Consider the following 18,416-nt stretch of genomic DNA (forward strand, 5'->3'; position numbering starts at 1 on the left):
ACCGAATCCTCAAGCACTTCTGCACGGTGGTTATCCGTAGTGTCCCCGTTTTACACCTGTGGCCAGCAAGGCTCAGGGAGGTGAAGTGACTTGTCCTGCTTCCCGCTCCTCTGGTAGGGCAGAGCCGGTCCAGGTCCGCATCCTCCTGACCGCCGAGCCCACCTCTTCACTGCTATGCTCCCGGCCTGGTCCAGAGGGCCACTGTGACAGCTACAGGGACTGGCCCCACGTCAGTCAGTCGGTTGGTTCGGTCCATCTGTCCTTGGGAAACCCTGGACGGAAGGCCACCAGCCCTCGGAACCTGCCCCCTCTGCCCTTGCTGTGGGACCTCTGGAGGGATGTTTGCTCTGTTCTTGCTTGGGTCGCTCTGGCGAGTGGTCCCCGCTGCCCTCGCCCTGAGGCCGACCCAGCAGTGGAGATGAGAACCAGACAGGGTCTAGGGCAGACTCCACATCTGATGAGCAAAATTTTGGCTTTTGTCAATATCAGTCAGGGGACTCCTAGGGAGACCCTGAGGAAGGGGGCTTACAGGCAAGCCAGTGTCCCCTGGCCACAGGCCAGTGAGGGGACACCGAGTGGGGAATGCAGTCATGGTGCCAGGATCCTGAATATCATCCAGACTCGAACTTATTCACTGGTTCGTTCATTCCCTCATTCACTCACTCATTCATTCATTCATTGAGTAGCTGTTTATTAAGCCACTGCATCCTGCCAGGCACCCTGCTGGTCACTGAGGGCAGCAGGTGTGGATCCTAAGGAGCACCCATGACCCAGACTGGAGCCACCAGGAGGGAAGACAGTGAGAGAATTCCTGCCCCCGGGAGAGGATGCTGTACTTAATCAGTAGCGAACCCTGTAAGGCGCAGCATTTCTCTTTTTTCTCTTTCACTTAGAATTTGGCATTCGATTTCCCATCCATCATAATGTTCGTAGTAGGTGCTTTGGGGGCAGGACCTCCAGCAAGCGCCGGACTCCCAGCTGGCTCAGCCAGGCAGATGCCCAGGCCTGGGAGCCCGCAGGGAGAACGTCCTGTTTCTCATTCTCCGGGGACCCAGCTCTGGGATCCTAGCCCGATGAAGGAGACAGGACACCACTTGCTTTGGAAGGTGCCTGTGGGGCTGGGATGAGCCCTCCAGCGTGAGACCCACGCTGCGCCCTGGCCTCCACCTCCTGTGGCCTGGCCTCCAGTCTGCTTTTCCATCCTGCACTAGCCTCTTTCCACGTCCACCGGAAAGAATCCGCTCCCTCAAATGCACGCGAGCATTTTAGACTTTGGTGAAGACCCGGATGGCAGAGCTGGAGGGGAGAGTCTGTCTCATGCTCTTTGAAAATCTTCATCAAACGCCACTCTTTTCCACACAGTTCAGTGGCCACAGCTCACTTTGCCAACGGGCCTCCCTTCTTCCTAACCTTCACCCACACCGTGCTCAGCCCCACTGGGTCCTCCCTTCACCCCCAGGCCCCTTTGCTCCAGCTCTACAAAGGTGAGCAGATTCTCTCTTTCCCCGGAAGTCGGGGCCACGCTGCCTGGGCCCAGAGGCCGGTGTCTTCCCTGAAAGAACCTCCAGAACACTTTTCGGCTAAGTGGAGCTCCCCTTCTCGGAGACCCCACCAGTCCTGGCAGGTGTTGTAAGGACACAGCCTCCTCTACATCTTCGCACTCACGTGGGCCGAATCCACCTCGGAACCACAGCCAATGGTGCAGGAGAGGGCTGGCCCCGCGCAGAGGAATGGGGTGTGAGAGAGGAAGGGCGCCTGGCTTCTCCAGTCCCCAGAGGCCAGGCCGGGGCAGGGGCAGTACTTTGCCCCTCAGCCCTGAAGCTCAGCGGCCGCAACTTTCACCTGCTTTGTCCACCAGGCCCCTGGCCCCGGTGGCAAGCTTGACCCAGGCCAGGAAGAGAAGTGGAGCCAAACACCAGCATGAAGGACAGGGAGGTCCCAGGCCAGTGGCCTCACCACCAGCACACACCCCTCAATTGGTTTAGAGGCACATTTTAAGCACCCTTTATGCCACCGCGGACAGGCAGCCAGCAGGGTTCCTGTTGTCTGACCGAGCGTGGGTTCGTTCGGCCTTGTCTTGCAACTTTGCCTTCCCTGAGATCACACACGTGGACATTTCAGCCTGGTGGCCCAGAGGCCGTCCTCGAGTGGCAGCCAGAGCCCAGGCGGCACCCAGCGCTGTCCTCAAGCGGCCAGCATTGAAGAGCATCCATGGTGGAGCCCGCAAGAGTCCTGGGGACCCTGTGCACTGCTCTCTGTGGGGGCGGGCCAGGCGGAGGGATGGCGCCCCGCTGACCCTGTTCTTGCTAGGACTGTGGAGCCAGGGCAGAGGGGGTGAGGGGACTTGCCGCTGCTGCTCCCATCCTGCTGTCCCTGCATCTGCCTTTGCAAGGTCACAGGGCCTGGGGGCTGAGTAGGGGTGGGAACAGACCAGCCGTGAGGTGGCCAGACCAGAGAGGGGCTAGTTTGGCTGTTCTAAAGACCCTCCCCTATTTGGGGGGCCCAGAACAACCAGAGGCCAGAGTCCCTGCGGAGGGGAGTGAGGATGGGCCCCCTCCTCGCTTAAGACTCTACCTCCTGTCCCAACCTGCAGTTTTCTGGCCTCAGTGTCCTGGGCTGAGGACAAAAATGGAAGGAGGGCCCCAGATCACACTTTGCTTTCCCAAGGAAAGAAGGCAGGTGGCCCCAAAAAGGCATTTTCAACGTGTACATAATTAACTGGAAAGTAGGGACTATGGACTAGCCCTAGGCTAGCTTTGAGCAAACCCCAGGCCTCTCAGAAATTCAAGAGGGTAGGGAATATTTTAGTCAGGCCCAGCAGTAAGAACTAAGAGGTGCTTCTTTTTATGCCTGATTTGGCAGTAAAGTAAGAAGAAGAATATTAGCCTAAGAGTTGACAATTTTAGATGAAGTTTTTTAAAAGAGGAACAAAATGGGTGATAGAGGTACGTGTACGTACAAAAACACGTAATGTCCTTCATCTTGGTTCTCTCTGAGTCCTAGGGTCATCGAATGAATTTCTTCCCTTCATTTTTTCCCTCTCCAGATCTGCCACAGTGGGTACATGCCTTTTTTACACCCTGAAGAAAACTAACATTTAACTTTAAAAAAAAAAAAAAAAGATACAATCAGAAACATTTACTGATTGGTTTTGAAGACGTAACATGTGAAAAGTATGGCACAAAGTCATCGCGCACCCCTCGGCCATCTGTCTTCTCTAGTCCCACATTGTCAGTGTGTGGAAAGGGTACTCTCGCGTGAGAGGCGGGCCAGATGTTTTTTGAGTTTGAGTTGCCGTACATGGATGCTTTTATGAGTTTCACTCAGTGTGTCCCTCTTGCCACAGGGGGTGGAAAGATGAGGAGGCAGAGGGGTCCTTGGGGGTCATAAGAGGAGAGTGTGACAGCCTCTCGGGGGCAGAGCTGTTTCTCCTTCCCAGGGAGGTGATGGATAGAGGGGAGCTAGTCAGAGCTCAGAGTCCAGCGGGGTGACCCAAGGCAGACTGCGGGGTCAGGGGTGGTTTCCGGTAGAGGCGATGGTTAAGCAGAAGCCCAAGAACTTTGGTGAAGAGGACCACAGTGGGCCCTCGAGAGGGGTGGTGGGATCTGAGGAGGCTGCGAGGCCTGACTCGTGCCAGGATGAGAAAGGAGGTGGCCCAGGGACGCTTGGTATGTCTCTTAAGAGTCACTGCGGGAGAGGTGGGCTCCATGATGCATCCTGGTCTCTGAAGTTCTTAGCGTACCTCTGCATTGAAAGATCATGATCTGGCTTCCAGACACTGCCAGCAGCGCCGGGAGGGGCCTGAGAGCAGGACTGCTTGCTCTCAGTGACCTTGGGCATGGCTCTCAACCTCTGGGCCTGAGGAGCCTCAGCTCTACAGCGAGGATACTCACAGGAAATAGTTAGCACACAGGTGGAGTTGCTATGTTTGGGAACTTACTTGGATGCTTTTATGAGTTTCCTTCAGTCTGTCCCTCTTGCCAGCGAGCCAGTGATCCGGGGGTCTAAGACTGGATGGGGTGAAGAGGAGAGTCCCCAAATGGCGGTTCAGCCATCATGGGATGGATGAACTGCAATGAAGACGAGTGTCCACCAGCCCTGGTTGGCCTCCAGGGTGACACTGAACTGTGGGGAGGACCCCTTTAAGAGGGCGCTGCAGACGGTTGGCCCCGCAAGCGCTCCAGGGTGTCGAAGAGGTTAGGTGATGCAGTTTTTCCCTGCGTGAGGTTTACTTGTTCTTTTTAGCTGGTGGAATCTTCCAGCATCCTTAGGGAGACCCTAGGAAAGTAGGGTCATGGCAGCAGATTCCTAAGTCTGCCACCCCCAAACCAGTTTTTAAAGACACCCCATTCCCCTCCTGAGAAGATCAAAGGGCTCTGGCAGATTTTGCCAAGGTACAGAGGTGCCTCTTGAGCCCCAAACTGCAGCGTTTTGAGACAGGGAGGCAGTCCTGGAGGTGAGGGGTGCCTTTAACTGAAGTGCAACATGAGAGTGGCTGTTCACAGGGTGACTTTCACAGAGGGCCTCACCGCTTCCTCTCACCTCCGTGGCTGAGGCCCAGGAATCCTCCAGGCCCGTGTCCCTCACCCACCCACCCCGTGGTCTGCTTCCCCCAGCCCCCGTCCGTCTTGTTCTGTACCCCCATTCCGCTGCTCTGCCTCCTGGGGCAACCCAGTGGGACAATGTCCCAAGCTTCTGATTTCGGTTTCCCCCCAAAGGTGACATCTCTTGCCTCACTTTCAGCAGCAGACACTGAAGTCTGGAAAATGAGGCTCTACCCAGGAGCTCAGACCCCTTGGAGAGAGAACGGCTGGCAGTGGTCCCTGGGCCTTTTGCTTGACCTCGTCCTGGGGCCCTGGCAGATGAGGGCCAGGCCGTGCCCACTAGCTGCTGTGGCTTCCCAGATAGCTGAGAACTTTCAGCCCACGACCTCTCTGCCCGGTACCTACAACCCCTCAGACTCAGGTCCTAGAAAATGGGAGGACTCTCCGTCTTGTACCAGTCCATCTCCGTGCACATCTGCCACAGTCCCCTCTCTCCCCGCAGACCGATTTCTAGACTTCTCAGCTCACAGAGGGGAAGACGGACACCTCACAGCTCCCAGGTTTACACGTTATACCTTCATCCAGCCACAGAGCCTGACTTCCTGTGTCTCAAATCTGGTTCTGAGTTGTCATGAGAGAAAATCTGATTGGCCTGGCTTGGGTCAAGTGTTGTTTTATCCACTCGGTACGAGTAGATAAACATGCAGTATGGATATGGCTCCTAGGGACCCACTCAGATCAGGGACATTGCCCAGAGAAGAGTGAGTGAGTGAGTGAGTGAGTGAGTGACTCATAGGCAGTAAAAGGCCTTTAGCAAGTACGGCTAGAAGGGGTGTCCTAGGGCCCAGCAGAACGCAGACTGGCCGCTTCCTCTCTGCAGATGAGGGTGGATCCTCAGCAAGAGGTTGGGATCGAGCTCTGGCCTAAGGGGATGGCTTCCCATTAAGGGTTTGCTGGTGCGGGTGGACGCTGTTGACGAACAGCATCTCCTGGGCCCTTCCATAGGCAGATGCCTGCCTCAAGGGGCTCTGCGCGCTTGGGACAGAAGAATGGGCGGAGACGCCTACTTCTGCTAAGACAAGATTACTGAGGCCCCAGTGTAATTATGATCCAGGACTTCTCCTGTTCCCCAACCTCCTAAACCAGCTTTAGGACGTTTAATCCCCACGATACCACCTAATGTGTACCTAGAAAACTATTGCGGAGGAGAGGCCTTTCAGACCTGCCTTGGCTAATCTGAATTCTCATGATGCTGTTGCCCCAAGTGGGACCCTGGTTGCTTCTACCTCAATAGCGCTACCCGCTCTCCCTCTTCCTAGTGCTGTGACCTTGGGCAAGTTACTCCATCTCTCCAAGCCTCAGATTCCTCATCTATAAGGTGGGGAGAAGAAGAGTGCTGCCTAACAGTGTTCCTAATTGTTAGGACAGAAAAATCACAGTGTGATTAGACAAGATAAGGAACAAATACTGCTTAGCACTTAGCACATTGCCTAGCACCCATCACTCCCATCATCTCCATCACCCCCACCATCCCCATCACCCCCATCACCCCAATCATCTCCATCGTCCCCACCATCCCCATCACCCCCACCATCCTCATCACCCTGATCATCTCCATCACCCCCACCATCCCATCACCTCGATCATCTCCATCACCCCCATCACCCCGATCATCTCCATCATCCCCACCATCCCCAATCACCCCCACCGTCCCCATCACCCCGATCATCGCTCCCACCATCCCCATCACCCCGATCATTTCCATGATCCCCACCATCCCCATCACCCCCACCATCCCCATCACCCCCATCACCCCAATCATCTCCATCGTCCCCACCATCCCCATCACCCCCACCATCCCCATCACCCCAATCATCTCCATCACCCCCACCATCCCCAATCACCCCCACCGTCCCCATCACCCCCGTCACCCCGATCATCTCCATCATCCCCACCATCCCCATCACCCCTATCATCCCATCATTCCACCATCTCCATCATCCCCATCATCCCCATCATCCTCATCAGCCCATCCTTATTATCACCATCATCCTTATCACTATCATCATCATCATCATCATCATCATCATCATCATCATCTTGCACACCACTTGGGACTGAAGTGTTTTATTTGGTTGTCATCCTACATCTTCCCCAGACCAGACTTCCCGTGAGTAGGGTTGCTTCCTGCATCCCTCCTCCCCACCACTACCCAAGATCCACCCCTCAGAGGAGACTGTAAAATGGCTTTCCTGGAATACATTCCATTTAGCCACATTCTGCTCCAGCATCATGCCAGGAAAGTTGTCTGTGGTTCTGGATTGGGAGCCATGTCAGTCCAAGAAACTCCCTGATTTCTGAGTTCACCAGATACAATGCTCATTCATTCTGCATTTCTGTCCCTGAACATTCGAAATAACAAATCTTCTCAAAGCAGGGCAGTGATCAGATTGGTTCCAATGGCTGAAGATCCTAGCTCCTCTGTGCTGATTTTAGCCTGCCTGGGCCTGACCAGAATCACCCAACCATCACAACCCCCTCTCCAGCGTACGGGGCTCATCTTGGGAGGAAGGGTGGCCACCACAACCCTAACTATTCTAAAAGCTGGCCTTGAAGAAAATTCACCATTACACTGCCGTTCAAAGCCAGGGTCACTCCCCCAGGCTCCAGGGAAGCAGACTCTGACTTCCCCCACTTGGAGGACCTTGACTGACATAAGCTGTCTACTCATACCAGAAAGCCAGACTCCCTTTGTTAATATTTGCATCTCCATCCCTAAATCCCTAATGACAGGCCAGTGGGGTGGGATGAGTGGCTTCACTTCCTTGAGCCTCAGGTTCCTCACTTGAGTCACGGTGGGAATAGCACCCTTCACAGAGTTGGGAGGAGCGGCGTGTCTCGTGGTAAGCAGTTGCCCTTCCGTGCCCGTCAGCCAAAACCACCAGAAGGTTACTCCAGCGCGGAGACCAAGGGACGAGGGGCCTGGGAAGGGTCCTACCCAAGGAGATCTAGGGCCTAAGACTGTTGTGGCCGTCCAGTCTCATGGACACCGACAAAGCCCGATCAGTGTGAGCTGTGGCAGAGACCTACACGGAGGGGTACCTCTGGGAGAGCACCCAGAAGCCACCCACATGGTGCCAGTTCCACACGCAGAGCCAGTGCCTGTGGCAGAGCCCCGACACGTGACATCTGGGCCTCCCTGTGACCCTGAAGGGTGTGGGAAGAGCTTGGGCTATACAACCAGACAGAACAGGGTCCAGTCCTGGTTTATTAGGCTCAGGCCTCGGTCAAGTGTCTTCACATCATTGAGCCTCAGTTTCCCTATTCTGGGGAAGATAATGTGCTTAACTTAAACAAAGCTCCAGTGAGATGGTGAGTGTAACAGCCTTGCACATATGAGCCCCCACTCACTAGTGATCTCCGTGCCCCCACACTCCTCCACCAGTCCAGTGCACCAGGGGGCACCCCGCGCCCTTAGAAAGAATGTGAAGAGAGGTTGCTTACAAGGCTAGGCTGGTTGGAAGATGTTGGTTTAAGGGTCTCCGTCAACAAGCGTCAGTCCTGCAGACATCTATTGAGTGTGCAGCCATGGACAGTCTCAGAAAGGAGAGCACGACAGAGGGAAGGTAGCAGTGGCAGCCACACCCCCCTGTTGGTGGAACTGCCAGTCACTGGGGACAGACTGCTGTCATCACACATTTTCTTCGGGTACCAGGGCAAAAAGACCCACAAGATGAGAGGTGGAGAAGAAGAGGCCAGAGGACCCAGCTCTGGGAAGGGAGGCTCCATCTCCAACTCCAGACAGGTCGTGGTTCAGAGCAGGGTTCCAGATCAAGCGAGGAGACGTCTTCCTGGCACAAGGAATGTCATCGCAGAAAGGTTCACTGTCACACTCTGCCCCAATTCATAAGAAACCTCTGGTGGTGGCTGTGGAGGAAAGCAACCCTGGAGGCAGCCCGTAGCGAGCCCTCCCAGCAGCCCGCTTAAGCACGGGGTGGTAACATGTCACGGTGCCACACTCAGCTGTGAGGTACGCAGTAGTGTTCCCAGTTAATGGTGAAAGTACTGAAGCTTTTCATAAGTGAGAACAGATTCATCATGACCTGTAATGTCGCTCACTCACTGCATTGCAAGCCTCTTTCTGAATGGAAGGGAGGGAGGAAACCGTCGGTCTGTGGGCTGGGAGTTGGGCATGCCAGGGCCTCCTCTGTGCCACAGTTCATGGCGGGGGCAGGGGTGGGGTCAGCCTCTGACCATCATCTGTCACCAAGGGGTGGTGGGGAAAGGCTGAGATCCATTGCATTTGAGGACTTGAGGGGCCAAGCACATGCTGTGGCTCTTTACCTCCTGAAGAGGAGTAGCTGTTGGGCAGAAGGAGCAGGGTCCCAGAGCAGTTGGCCTAGAAGGCCTCAGACTCCCACGAGCCCTGAACTTGGGCCTCTGCACAGCAGACCCAAGATGCTCCTCAAGAACAGGTCCTTCTCAAGCGGAGGATGGAGGGGCAGCGAACAACGACACCCTCTCTTGGAGGAACCGGAGCTCACTTACGGTATGACACACCTGCTGGAGTGAATGACAATGTCCCACGCCACCCCCAGGTGTCCAGAGCTGCGGGGCAGCACGCGGCAACCGAGGACAGGCAGTAGAGAATAGAGAGAATATTTGAAAAGGAAGTCTTCACCCCGTCTGACTATAAATTGGGTTACATCATTGTTTAGCCAATGGGCAAGGAATGCTACAGCCCAGGGAGAGACCATGCTGCAGGGGTGAGAAGAAGGTTGAGGACCAAGTGGACACAAGAAGTCATTCTGCTGAAAGAGGAAAAGACGAAGAGAAGAAAAATGGAAGCCTCCCCCCAAATAGGTTAAGCTCCCTGCTTACTCTGGAAACTGCACCTTCCTCTGCAAGGGCTCCCTGCTGGGGACTCCAGGAGAGAGAGGAGCTGAGAAGCCGGAGGGGTAGCCCACGGAGAGATTCCCGGGCCCCCCCCGCCCCCAGGCCCAAGGTGCAAGACTGCCCACAATTCTGTCGCTGTGTGCGCCCTTTTCACTGGATTAGCCATGGAACATTTGGGCTTTCCTGCTTTTTTCTGTTAAATATGTCAGCTTCACATTGGGTAAGTGGGTGTGCCCTGATTTTAGTCACCCCCTGCCACTGGAAGAGGGGTAAACATTTAATTAGAAAGTTAAGGAAAGAATCACCTGGAGCGTTGGGAACTGGCCCTGACGGAGGCTCTAGGGGCTCCAATGTGCCCCAGATGTGCCTGTAGCATGACGGAGGAAGTGTGGGAAGAGTTGAGGTTGAAGCTTCCCGAGCTAATGACCGCAGGGTCCGAGATACCCTCGCTTCCTCAGAGTATCTGGTTGTTCCGGGCTGTTGCTAAAAGTCCACCCTTTTCCTCTGAAGCAGGGGACGTCTCTATGCCACCCTGGGGCCCAACTGGCGCGTTCCAGTTCGGAATTCTCCCCGGACCCGGAGCTGCGTCTACAGGTATTCATTGATTCGTGTGTTCAGTTATTTGACGAACAGCTCTAGGCTGCTCGTTGGAGGCCACACACTGTGCTAGAGGTTGCTCATGGGACAGACATGGCCTCTGCCTTGGCCCGGGACGCCGCTGCCACAGGAGAAACAGGCCTAACGGATAATCCCGGATGACTGATGGTCCCAGAGTGGAGGTGGGATGGAGCAAGGAAGGGCTCTCTGGAGAAACGACTGGAAGAGTGATAGGAATTAAGCAAATACAGGGAGGGGAGGTGTAGCGATAATAAGAGTGCCCCAAGCCGAAGTAAATGAAGGAGAGTCAGTGTTGTCAGAAATGAGAGGGGGAGGGGTGGAGATGAGGTTGGAGAGGTGGGACCGAGCAGGGTTGGGGGGAGGTGACAGACTGTGGCATGACCAGGTCATCCTGGCCAGAGGCATGGAGAGCTGGAGAGGGTGCAGGAGGAAGGCAGGAGGGGCCGCAGGGAGGCCGGGGCAGAGCATCGGGCAGTTGTCCAAAGGAAGAGCCAAGTTGGCCTAAGGTGGGAGGGGCGGGGGCGGGCAGAGTGACTGAGAGGTGTAGTCAGGCTTATGTAGGACTTGGGATCAGGGCATCCTTGGGATTCAGTAGGTTGCAGGGGTGGAGGAGTAAGTGGAGAAACACCCCAGGTCCCTGGTTCAAGCCGCCAGGTGGACGGCGGTGCCATTCACACACACGTGGAGAAAAAGCAGCTTGAGGAAAGGCGCCAAGTTGAGGGAAATGCCCATGGGAGGCGCCTGCCCAGTGAGTGAAGCCCAGGGGACAGGTCCCGGCCAGAGCTGCACTTGGTGGCCTTCACCTGTAGGTGGCGCCTGAAACCCTGCGGCCCTGGGGGAGAAGGGAGCCCTGAGGCAAAGGTGCAGGGCTGGTCAGCTGTCCTCCTCCCCGCTCCTCACTCCACCCCCACCTCCCACACTGCTCCTCCAGGCTCCTGCCCACACAAGGAGGGGCTGCATAGGCCCCAGAGAAAGGTGGGAGCACAGGGGCAAGGCAGGAGGAAGCCACCGCAGAGCTCAGGACAGGGTGGCGGGTGCTGCTGGGGCCTGGGTTATAGGGAGCTCGGTCACCAAGCCTCGGGCCTTGCAGGCTCAGAAAGACGAGGGAGGTGAAAGTTTGCGGCTGTGGCCGCCCTGGCCCCTCTTCCTTCAAGCTGCCCTCGGCCTCAGGGGCCCCTCCCTGGCCTTTTCTCGACAGCGTTGAGTTTCTGGCCTGGCGCAGGATCAGGGACTCTGCAGTGGGGACGTGGGAGGGAGAGGGTGCCTGACCCCAGCTCCTGCAGGGCGGCGTCTGACTGGTGGTCTCCCCTCAGCCCCACGGGCCCGTGCATCTGTACGCTGGGGAGCTCAGCCGCCGTGCCCACCATGGAGGGTCCTCTGAGGAGGAAAACTCTGCTCAAGGAAGGACGGAAGCCCGCGGTAAGTGCAGACAGCCCTCCATCCGGAGGCGGCCGGGGCATCGGTGAGGGCCCCGGGCTCCAGCCCTGGCTGTGCCACTGAATGGGCAAGGGCCTCAGTTCCCATATCTGTAAATTGGGATAAAATAGTGTCTGTGTCCTAGAGGACTCGGCAAGAAGGTCACATGCATGGCCGTGCACACAGTGAGTGTGCGGTGAGCCGGGGCTGTGATGAGGGCAAGTGGAAGCTGGCAGAGCCCTGGAGTTAGGTTGGTACTGCCCTCAAGAGGGTCAGCACAGCATTGGCATTCCATCTCAGCCAGAGCACCCCAGTGCGGGTATCATGGTTCTGCTGGGCGATGGCTGAGCATGTCTGGGTTTTAAAAATGTTTTTCCCTGGGGCGCCTGGGTGGCTCTATCAGTTAAGCGTCCGACTTCGGCTCAGGTCATGATCTCACAGTTCTGAGTTCGAGCCCCCACATCGTGTTCTCTGCTGTCAGCGCGGAGTCCGCTTCAGACCCTCTGTCTCCCTCTCTCTGCCCCTCCCCCCTTCAAAAGTAAATAAACATTTAAAAAAATAAAATTTTTTTTAAAGTAAAAAATAAAAATATTTTTCCCCAGGATATTCTTGGGCCCAAGTTACTTCAATACGTAGGAATTAAGCCTTGGCTCTTAACAAGCCTTAAACAAGCTAGGAAACGAAAGGCTCTCTGAGTAAAGGAGCCAAAGAGGGGAGGTAGGGCTTAGGGCCGAGGAGTTCGGAGGCACGGATGAGGAGGGTCTCCCTCCTCTAGGCCCTGGGCGGAAGTGACATTAGTGGGTGAGTGGCCAGGGAAGAGGTGAGGAGGGGAAGCCAGCACTGGCATTGGCTTGAGGCGGGGGGGGGGGGGGGGGGCGGCACCCTTCCACCCACGGGGCTGGGTCTGTAATCAGACAGGCAGGGAGGACTTCCCCACTACTTGCTGGGGTGTCACTCTGCCTCCCCTTCCTCTGTAGCTTTCCTCGTGGACCAGATACTGGGTCATCCTCTCGGGATCCACCCTCCTGTACTACGGAGCCAAGTCCTTGCGGGGCACGGACAGAAAACACGTAAGTCCCATGAAAGGACTCTCCATGCTGGGACTTCATGCAGTATGACCTGCAGAGGAGGGGCGGAGGGAGGCAGGGGAGGTGGCAGGGGTGGGAAGGAACCTCGCCGGGCCCCCCAGCCTTCCTGGGGGAGACGATGCGGGGGAATGGAGGGCGTGGGCCTCCTGGTTACGCTGTTGTTCTTCCCCAGTATAAATCCACACCCGGCAAAAAGGTCTCCGTTGTGGGCTGGATGGTGCAGCTTCCTGATGACCCCGAGCACCCCGATATCTTCCAGCTGAATAACCCTGACAAAGGTAGGCAGCAGGCCCGGCGCCGGGTGCCCACCGTTTCTCCCTACCCTGTTTTCCTCTCCTACTAAATGTACATTTTGAAACAGTAGGAACTTTGGGGGCTGCTGCTCTCCTTTTGCTTTAGGTTGTGATCAGAGGGTCCCTTCACTAGTCCATGAAAAAACTGCTTGGATCGCGGTCAGTGTGTTCAGTGAGCAGTGGGCGTGGCATGTGGCTCCAGGAACCCTTTTGTGGCCTCACCTGTGGCTACTGGGGCCCGTCACCTTTGGAGCTGTGGCCTCGGGGTCTTGGAATAAATAATACAATGCTGCATGAGGCAGGGACCACGTGGCTGGGAGGGTCTCAGGTCTTGGGAGATTTCAGGGATGCCCCCGACATCACCTGTGCTGTGAGACTCTCACAATATCCTAGTCCAAGGCCAAATCTGAGAAGAGCCTTTTTACAAAAGCCCCAACTTTACCTTGTCTGGCCATCTTCCATTTCCCTCCTGGTTCCACCCCTCCTCCATGACCATGTTGGGTAGAAGGAGAGGTTCTGGGTGCCATCTTGTCCAGGAGCGCTGCCTGCACTGGACATTCAGAATAGGCCACGCTCTGAAGGAAACGGAAATCAGAACCACAATGAGATATCACCGTACACCAGTCAAATGGCTAAAATAAAAAAGACAAGAAATAACAAGTATTGGCAAGGATGTGGAGAAAAGGGAACATTTGTGCACTGCTGATGGGAATGTGAAAGGGTACAGCCAACTGTGGAAAACAGTATGGAGGTTCCTCAAAAAATTAAAAATAGAAATACCATATGATCCAATAATTCCATTACTGGGTATTTACCCAAAGAAAATGAAGACACTAACTCAAAAAGAAATTCACCCCTATGTTTAAAGTTTATTGCATTATTTACAATAGCCAAGATATGGAAGCAACCTAAGTGTCCTTTGATAGATGAATGGATAAAGAAGGTGTCATTCACACACACACACACACACACACACACACACCCCATAAAAATATTATGCAGCCATAAAAAAGGATGAGATCATGCCATTTGTGACAACATGGATGGACCGAAAGAGTATTACACTAAGTGAAATAATCAGACTGAGAAAGACAAATGCCATATGATTTCACTCATATGTGGAATCTAGAAGGAAAAAAAAGCAGAATCAGACCTATAAATACAGAGGATGAACTGATGGGTGCCAGAGGGGAGAGAGGGGTAAGGGGTTGTCAAAATGGGTGAAGGGGAGTGGGAGACACAGGCTTCCAGTTACGGAATGAATAAGTCACAGGAATAGAAGGCACAACATAAGGAATATAGTCGATGATATTTTAATAGTGTTGTGTGGTGATAGCTAATAACTACACTGTGGTGAGCACAGCATAATGTATAAACTCGTTGAAGCGCTTTGTTGTACAGCTTAAACTAATGTACCATTTTGTGTCAACTATACTCAAAAAAAACAAAAACAAAAAACAAAAAAACCAGAATGGGCCATGCTAATCTTCCTGGTGGTGCACGTCACATGACAAAACCCTGAAATGCCTGGGTGTTGGGTTCTAGCCAGGCAAAGTCGCTGGGATTATAAAGTCTCCGAGCATCTTCACATCCTCACAGGAATGTTCTAGTGCAAAGTTCGTGTACTTAAAAAGCACCTGAGGATCTTGTTAAAATTCAGATTTGGATTCAGCGGATCTGGGGTGGAGGCCAAGCTTCTGTATATCTAACAAGCACCCAGGTAACAGCTGCTGCAGGAGACAGACCACACCGTGACTGGCAGGGTTCTAATGTCATTAGCTGGGCAGTAAAGGAGCACCAACCTCAAGGGGCCCAGGGGGCGGAGGCGAGAGGAGCCAAGTTCTCTGCTCCAGGTCTGAGCAACTGAATCCACACACAGTGAGACACACATCAGAGGGCATCCCAGGCTGGTTACCACGGGAATTTCTTCCTCAAGGCCCTGGGCCTGGATTAGAAGAGGTTTCTTGAGGAAGTAAAGGCTGTGTGCCTACATGAGCCTGACTTAAGGACCATATGGCCACAGGGACCACAGGCCACTCTTGGGCCTTAGCCCCCAGGAAAGCACTGTCCCCAAGCAGAGGGCAGTATGACACAGAGGGTGGCCAGGGTCTGTGGATAAATCCAAAGGATCTGTGAACTTGAGTGGGGAAAAAATTACATCTTGGTTTGCTGTGGCCTCTCACGCCTTTATTTACGAGCATTAGACTACGAGAACGTTCACAACATCTGTGATTTTATCTGCAAGAAAAACCACAGATGTTTTCCTATCACATATTATTGCAGATTTCTCAGAGTGGCATTTCTACTCATCTCTCTGGAATTACAGTACCGTGTCAGACCTGCCCCTGGGTCTTGTTATCGGTGGGTTAATAGAGAAACCCAGGTATATCTGTGTCACTCACGTTGTTTGGTAGTTTGATAACTGTATTCCAGTGGTACTGATATCCTTTGTATTTTCTTTTATGCATTTGAAAGCATTATCCTGAGAAGGGGCCACAGACTCACCAGAGCCAAATGCACCGTGACCGCCCAAATGGTTAAGAGCCCTGGTCCAGAGAGAGAGCCCAGAGGCACCAGAAGTTCTGCCTCTGCCAGCCCCAAGCTTGCCCTGGGCTGCTCCTGACCTTCCTTGGTTTAGTTAACCTATGTTCACGTTTATCTTCATGCCCTAGCCACGGGCAGACCCTCCCAGGTGCCCTCCCTCTTCCTAACCAATAGTTTCTCTGCCCGTCAGGCAATGTTTACAAGTTCCAGACTGGTTCCCGGTTTCATGCAATACTGTGGCACAAGCATTTGGATGATGCATGTAAAAGCAACAGGCCTCAGGTAAAGTCACCAAAACCCTGCTTGTCACATGAAATATCCTTTCCCACCCTTGGGACTAAGGGTCCATAGAAAATAAGAGCTCCCTCCTTCCCTCAGGGCTGTTAGCTCTGCTCCCAGACACCCTCTTTTGAAAAGCCTTTTTCCGTGAGACAGGGCACCGTCTGCTCAGCTTAGGACTAAGCCTGGCTCCAGACCAGAACTTTGAATCTGGTCCCTGTGTCTTTCCCACTAAAGGAAGTGGGAAACATCCACTGGGCACAGTTAGGTGGCAGGGGTGATGTCGCCCCAAGGATCACGATATAGCATCTATTTAGACCATCCCCCTGACAAAAGTTGATTCATGGGAATACTCCAGACCGATGAAAGGGCCTCCCTGCCCCACAGCCCTTAGGAATAATAATACTAGCTAATACTGAGAGCTAACCATGGCCGCTGCTCAATGTATTGGAGCCAGGGGGCCTCTGGTCTGCACCCCGCCCAGGACCAGGCATTATGGGAAATGCTTTACCTGCAGGATTTGACCCAAATCCTTCCAACACTCGTTGAGGTAGGTTCTCTTACTGTCTCCATTTTATGATGAGGACACTGAGGCTCAGAAAGTGGCAGATACTCGTTTAAGGTCCCACAGTTAGCAAGATCTAACCCTGGTCTGCCTGACACCAAAGTCTATACTCTCTGCCTGAGCTATCCCGCCTCGCGCTTCCCAGAGGGCCCCCGGCTTGCTCAGCCTCCTGCAGTTGAACTAAAGGTCTGGAAGCACGGCCTCGGCTGTCAGGCTTCTGGGAGGCCTGGCTCCCCAACCCTCAGCACCCGAAGGGGCACTCTGGGGCTTCCTGCCCCCAGGAGTCAGTGGGCAGCATTTGGCCACTGGTGGCAGGATTGGTACTCCTGCCCGGAGGCCTCCCTCTCCGTGCTCCCCAGGGATCGGCCAGAAGAGGGCACTGGGGAGTGGATGCCTCTCAGTGTGGGGACAGAGCAAGCACCAGAGTGTGGAGTGGGCTGTGGCAGCTTCCGGTGGGTAGCAGCTGGGAGGCACCAGCTCTGAGGTCTGGGGTGGGTTGGGGGCCAGCAAAGGCTATTTCACGCCAGGCATTTGGGTCCAGGAGGATGCTGGTGACAGCACAGTTTTCTCGAAAACCAGAAGGAGGTCTCAGTTTGGTCCCCTTCAGGATTTTCATCTGTAACGTGAGATAGAACATATGCGACAAGCTGGTCAGATTATAGATGATGGGAAGCGAGAAAGCAGAATTAGCAGAAAGTTCTCGACAAACTAAAACAGTAGGAAAGACCGACAAGGGGAAAACTTGAGGTACCACTTCGAGGAAAGCTCAAAATAAATTGCATTTGAGTCCCCCAACTCACCTATCTGCCTGCTGGGAATTTGCCCCACTGATACACTCACACATGCGTGTGGGCAAGAATGTTCACTGCAGCATTGTCCTTGATAGAACTGGAAACCTCTGTGACGTCAGTAAATCCCTATTGTCCACCACCTGATAGCAATTAGAAGGAGGGAAGCAGATCTGTGTGTGTGGTACCCTGAAAGGGGCTCCAAGACGGAAGTAAAAGGCAAAGTACAGGGGCACCTGGCTGGCTCAGTCCATAGAACAGACTCTTGATCTCGGGGTCATGAGTTCGAGCCCCAGGTGAGGCGTAGAGATCACGTGTAAAAAAAAAAAAAAAAAAAATTTTAAGCGAAGTCTAAAACGTGCAAGGACGATCTTATTTGTATTAAAATACATAAACATATGTATAATATGTATGTTTGTGTCTGCATATAAAATTTCTAAAATGATATACAAGAAACCAGAATTCCGTGGTATCTGGAGTGCTTATGTATATTTTTTTACATTAAACAAAGGTAATTGCTTGTCTCCACGATGGGAAGGCCAGGTTTTTTTTTTGTTTTGTTTTGTTTTTTGGTAGTCACCTGAAGGTGACCCCCAGTGAACAAGGCCTCAGGTCACATGAAGAGAGGACAGGCACCCTGACCTTTTCCAAACTAGTCACACTGTGTGTGTCTGGGGCCCCTCGTGAGCTCCCGAGTGCCGTCCTAAGAGAACAGAGCACAGGAGCTCACCTGCCACGCACACGTGGCCCTGTGACCTGTGAGCAAGAGGCCGTGGTGGCCAGGGACTGCCTGCCCGGAGGTGGGCCACCAGGAGGGCGGGGCAGGGGAGAGAAACCCGGCCTTGGCATCTGCCCGGTGGCAACGGCTTAGGCACCTCAGCAGGAGCCAAGATGCTTGCCCCGAGCAAGAGCCCATTGTCCCTTCTGTGGGCCGGGGAGGGGACACCTCTGAGGATGGCAGCGACTCCAGGGCAGATAGCAGGGAACTGGGTCCAACCCATTTGGCAGAGCAGGTGTTTGCTTAAAAGGACAAACAGGATTTCGTGTATGGCAAATGCAGTGTGACGTGGCAAAAGGTTTTGCAACTTTTAAGTATTTTTGTCCAATTTTTAGACCTAGGGGATGGGGATCTTTTATTTTCTTCTACTTTTTTCCCCTTTTATTTTGAGTTTACTTTCAACCTCATATCCCCGCTCTATGCTGTGATCATAAAAAATTGGCAACAGCTAAATACTCCACAGCAGAGGATTCAGTGACGCCCAGCACATCCATGTGATGGCGTCCAGGAGGCTCCAGTGAAAGCCATCACAGAAAGGCATCTACTCCTATGGGAGATCTCAGTGACTAAAATTGGTTTTCTCTTTTGTGGCCTTGCGTTTCTTAAA

The 18,416-nt window shown here is 53.9% G+C and overlaps 1 protein-coding gene across 6 annotated transcripts in view; it reads left to right on the plus strand.

The window, feature by feature from the left end:
• RALGPS1 (Ral GEF with PH domain and SH3 binding motif 1) overlaps window positions 1–18,416 on the plus strand; it is a 275,362-nt gene that overhangs the window by 251,077 nt on the left and 5,869 nt on the right. For 3 of the 6 annotated variants that reach the window (XM_030293121.1, XM_030293126.1, XM_030293125.1), the window contains 5 exons: window positions 9,951–10,034; window positions 11,372–11,477; window positions 12,452–12,544; window positions 12,735–12,840; window positions 15,590–15,681. In XM_030293121.1, the coding sequence (XP_030148981.1) occupies window positions 9,951–10,034; window positions 11,372–11,477; window positions 12,452–12,544; window positions 12,735–12,840; window positions 15,590–15,681 (481 nt within the window). Of the gene's footprint in view, window positions 1–9,950; window positions 10,035–11,371; window positions 11,478–12,451; window positions 12,545–12,734; window positions 12,841–15,589; window positions 15,682–18,416 lie in introns of those variants that run through there. The other 3 variants (XM_030293123.1, XM_030293127.1, XM_030293128.1) reach the window with 2 other exon arrangements.

Source organism: Lynx canadensis, chromosome D4, assembly GCF_007474595.2.
Source record: "Lynx canadensis isolate LIC74 chromosome D4, mLynCan4.pri.v2, whole genome shotgun sequence".
In the NCBI taxonomy this organism is placed as follows: Eukaryota; Metazoa; Chordata; class Mammalia; order Carnivora; family Felidae; genus Lynx; species Lynx canadensis.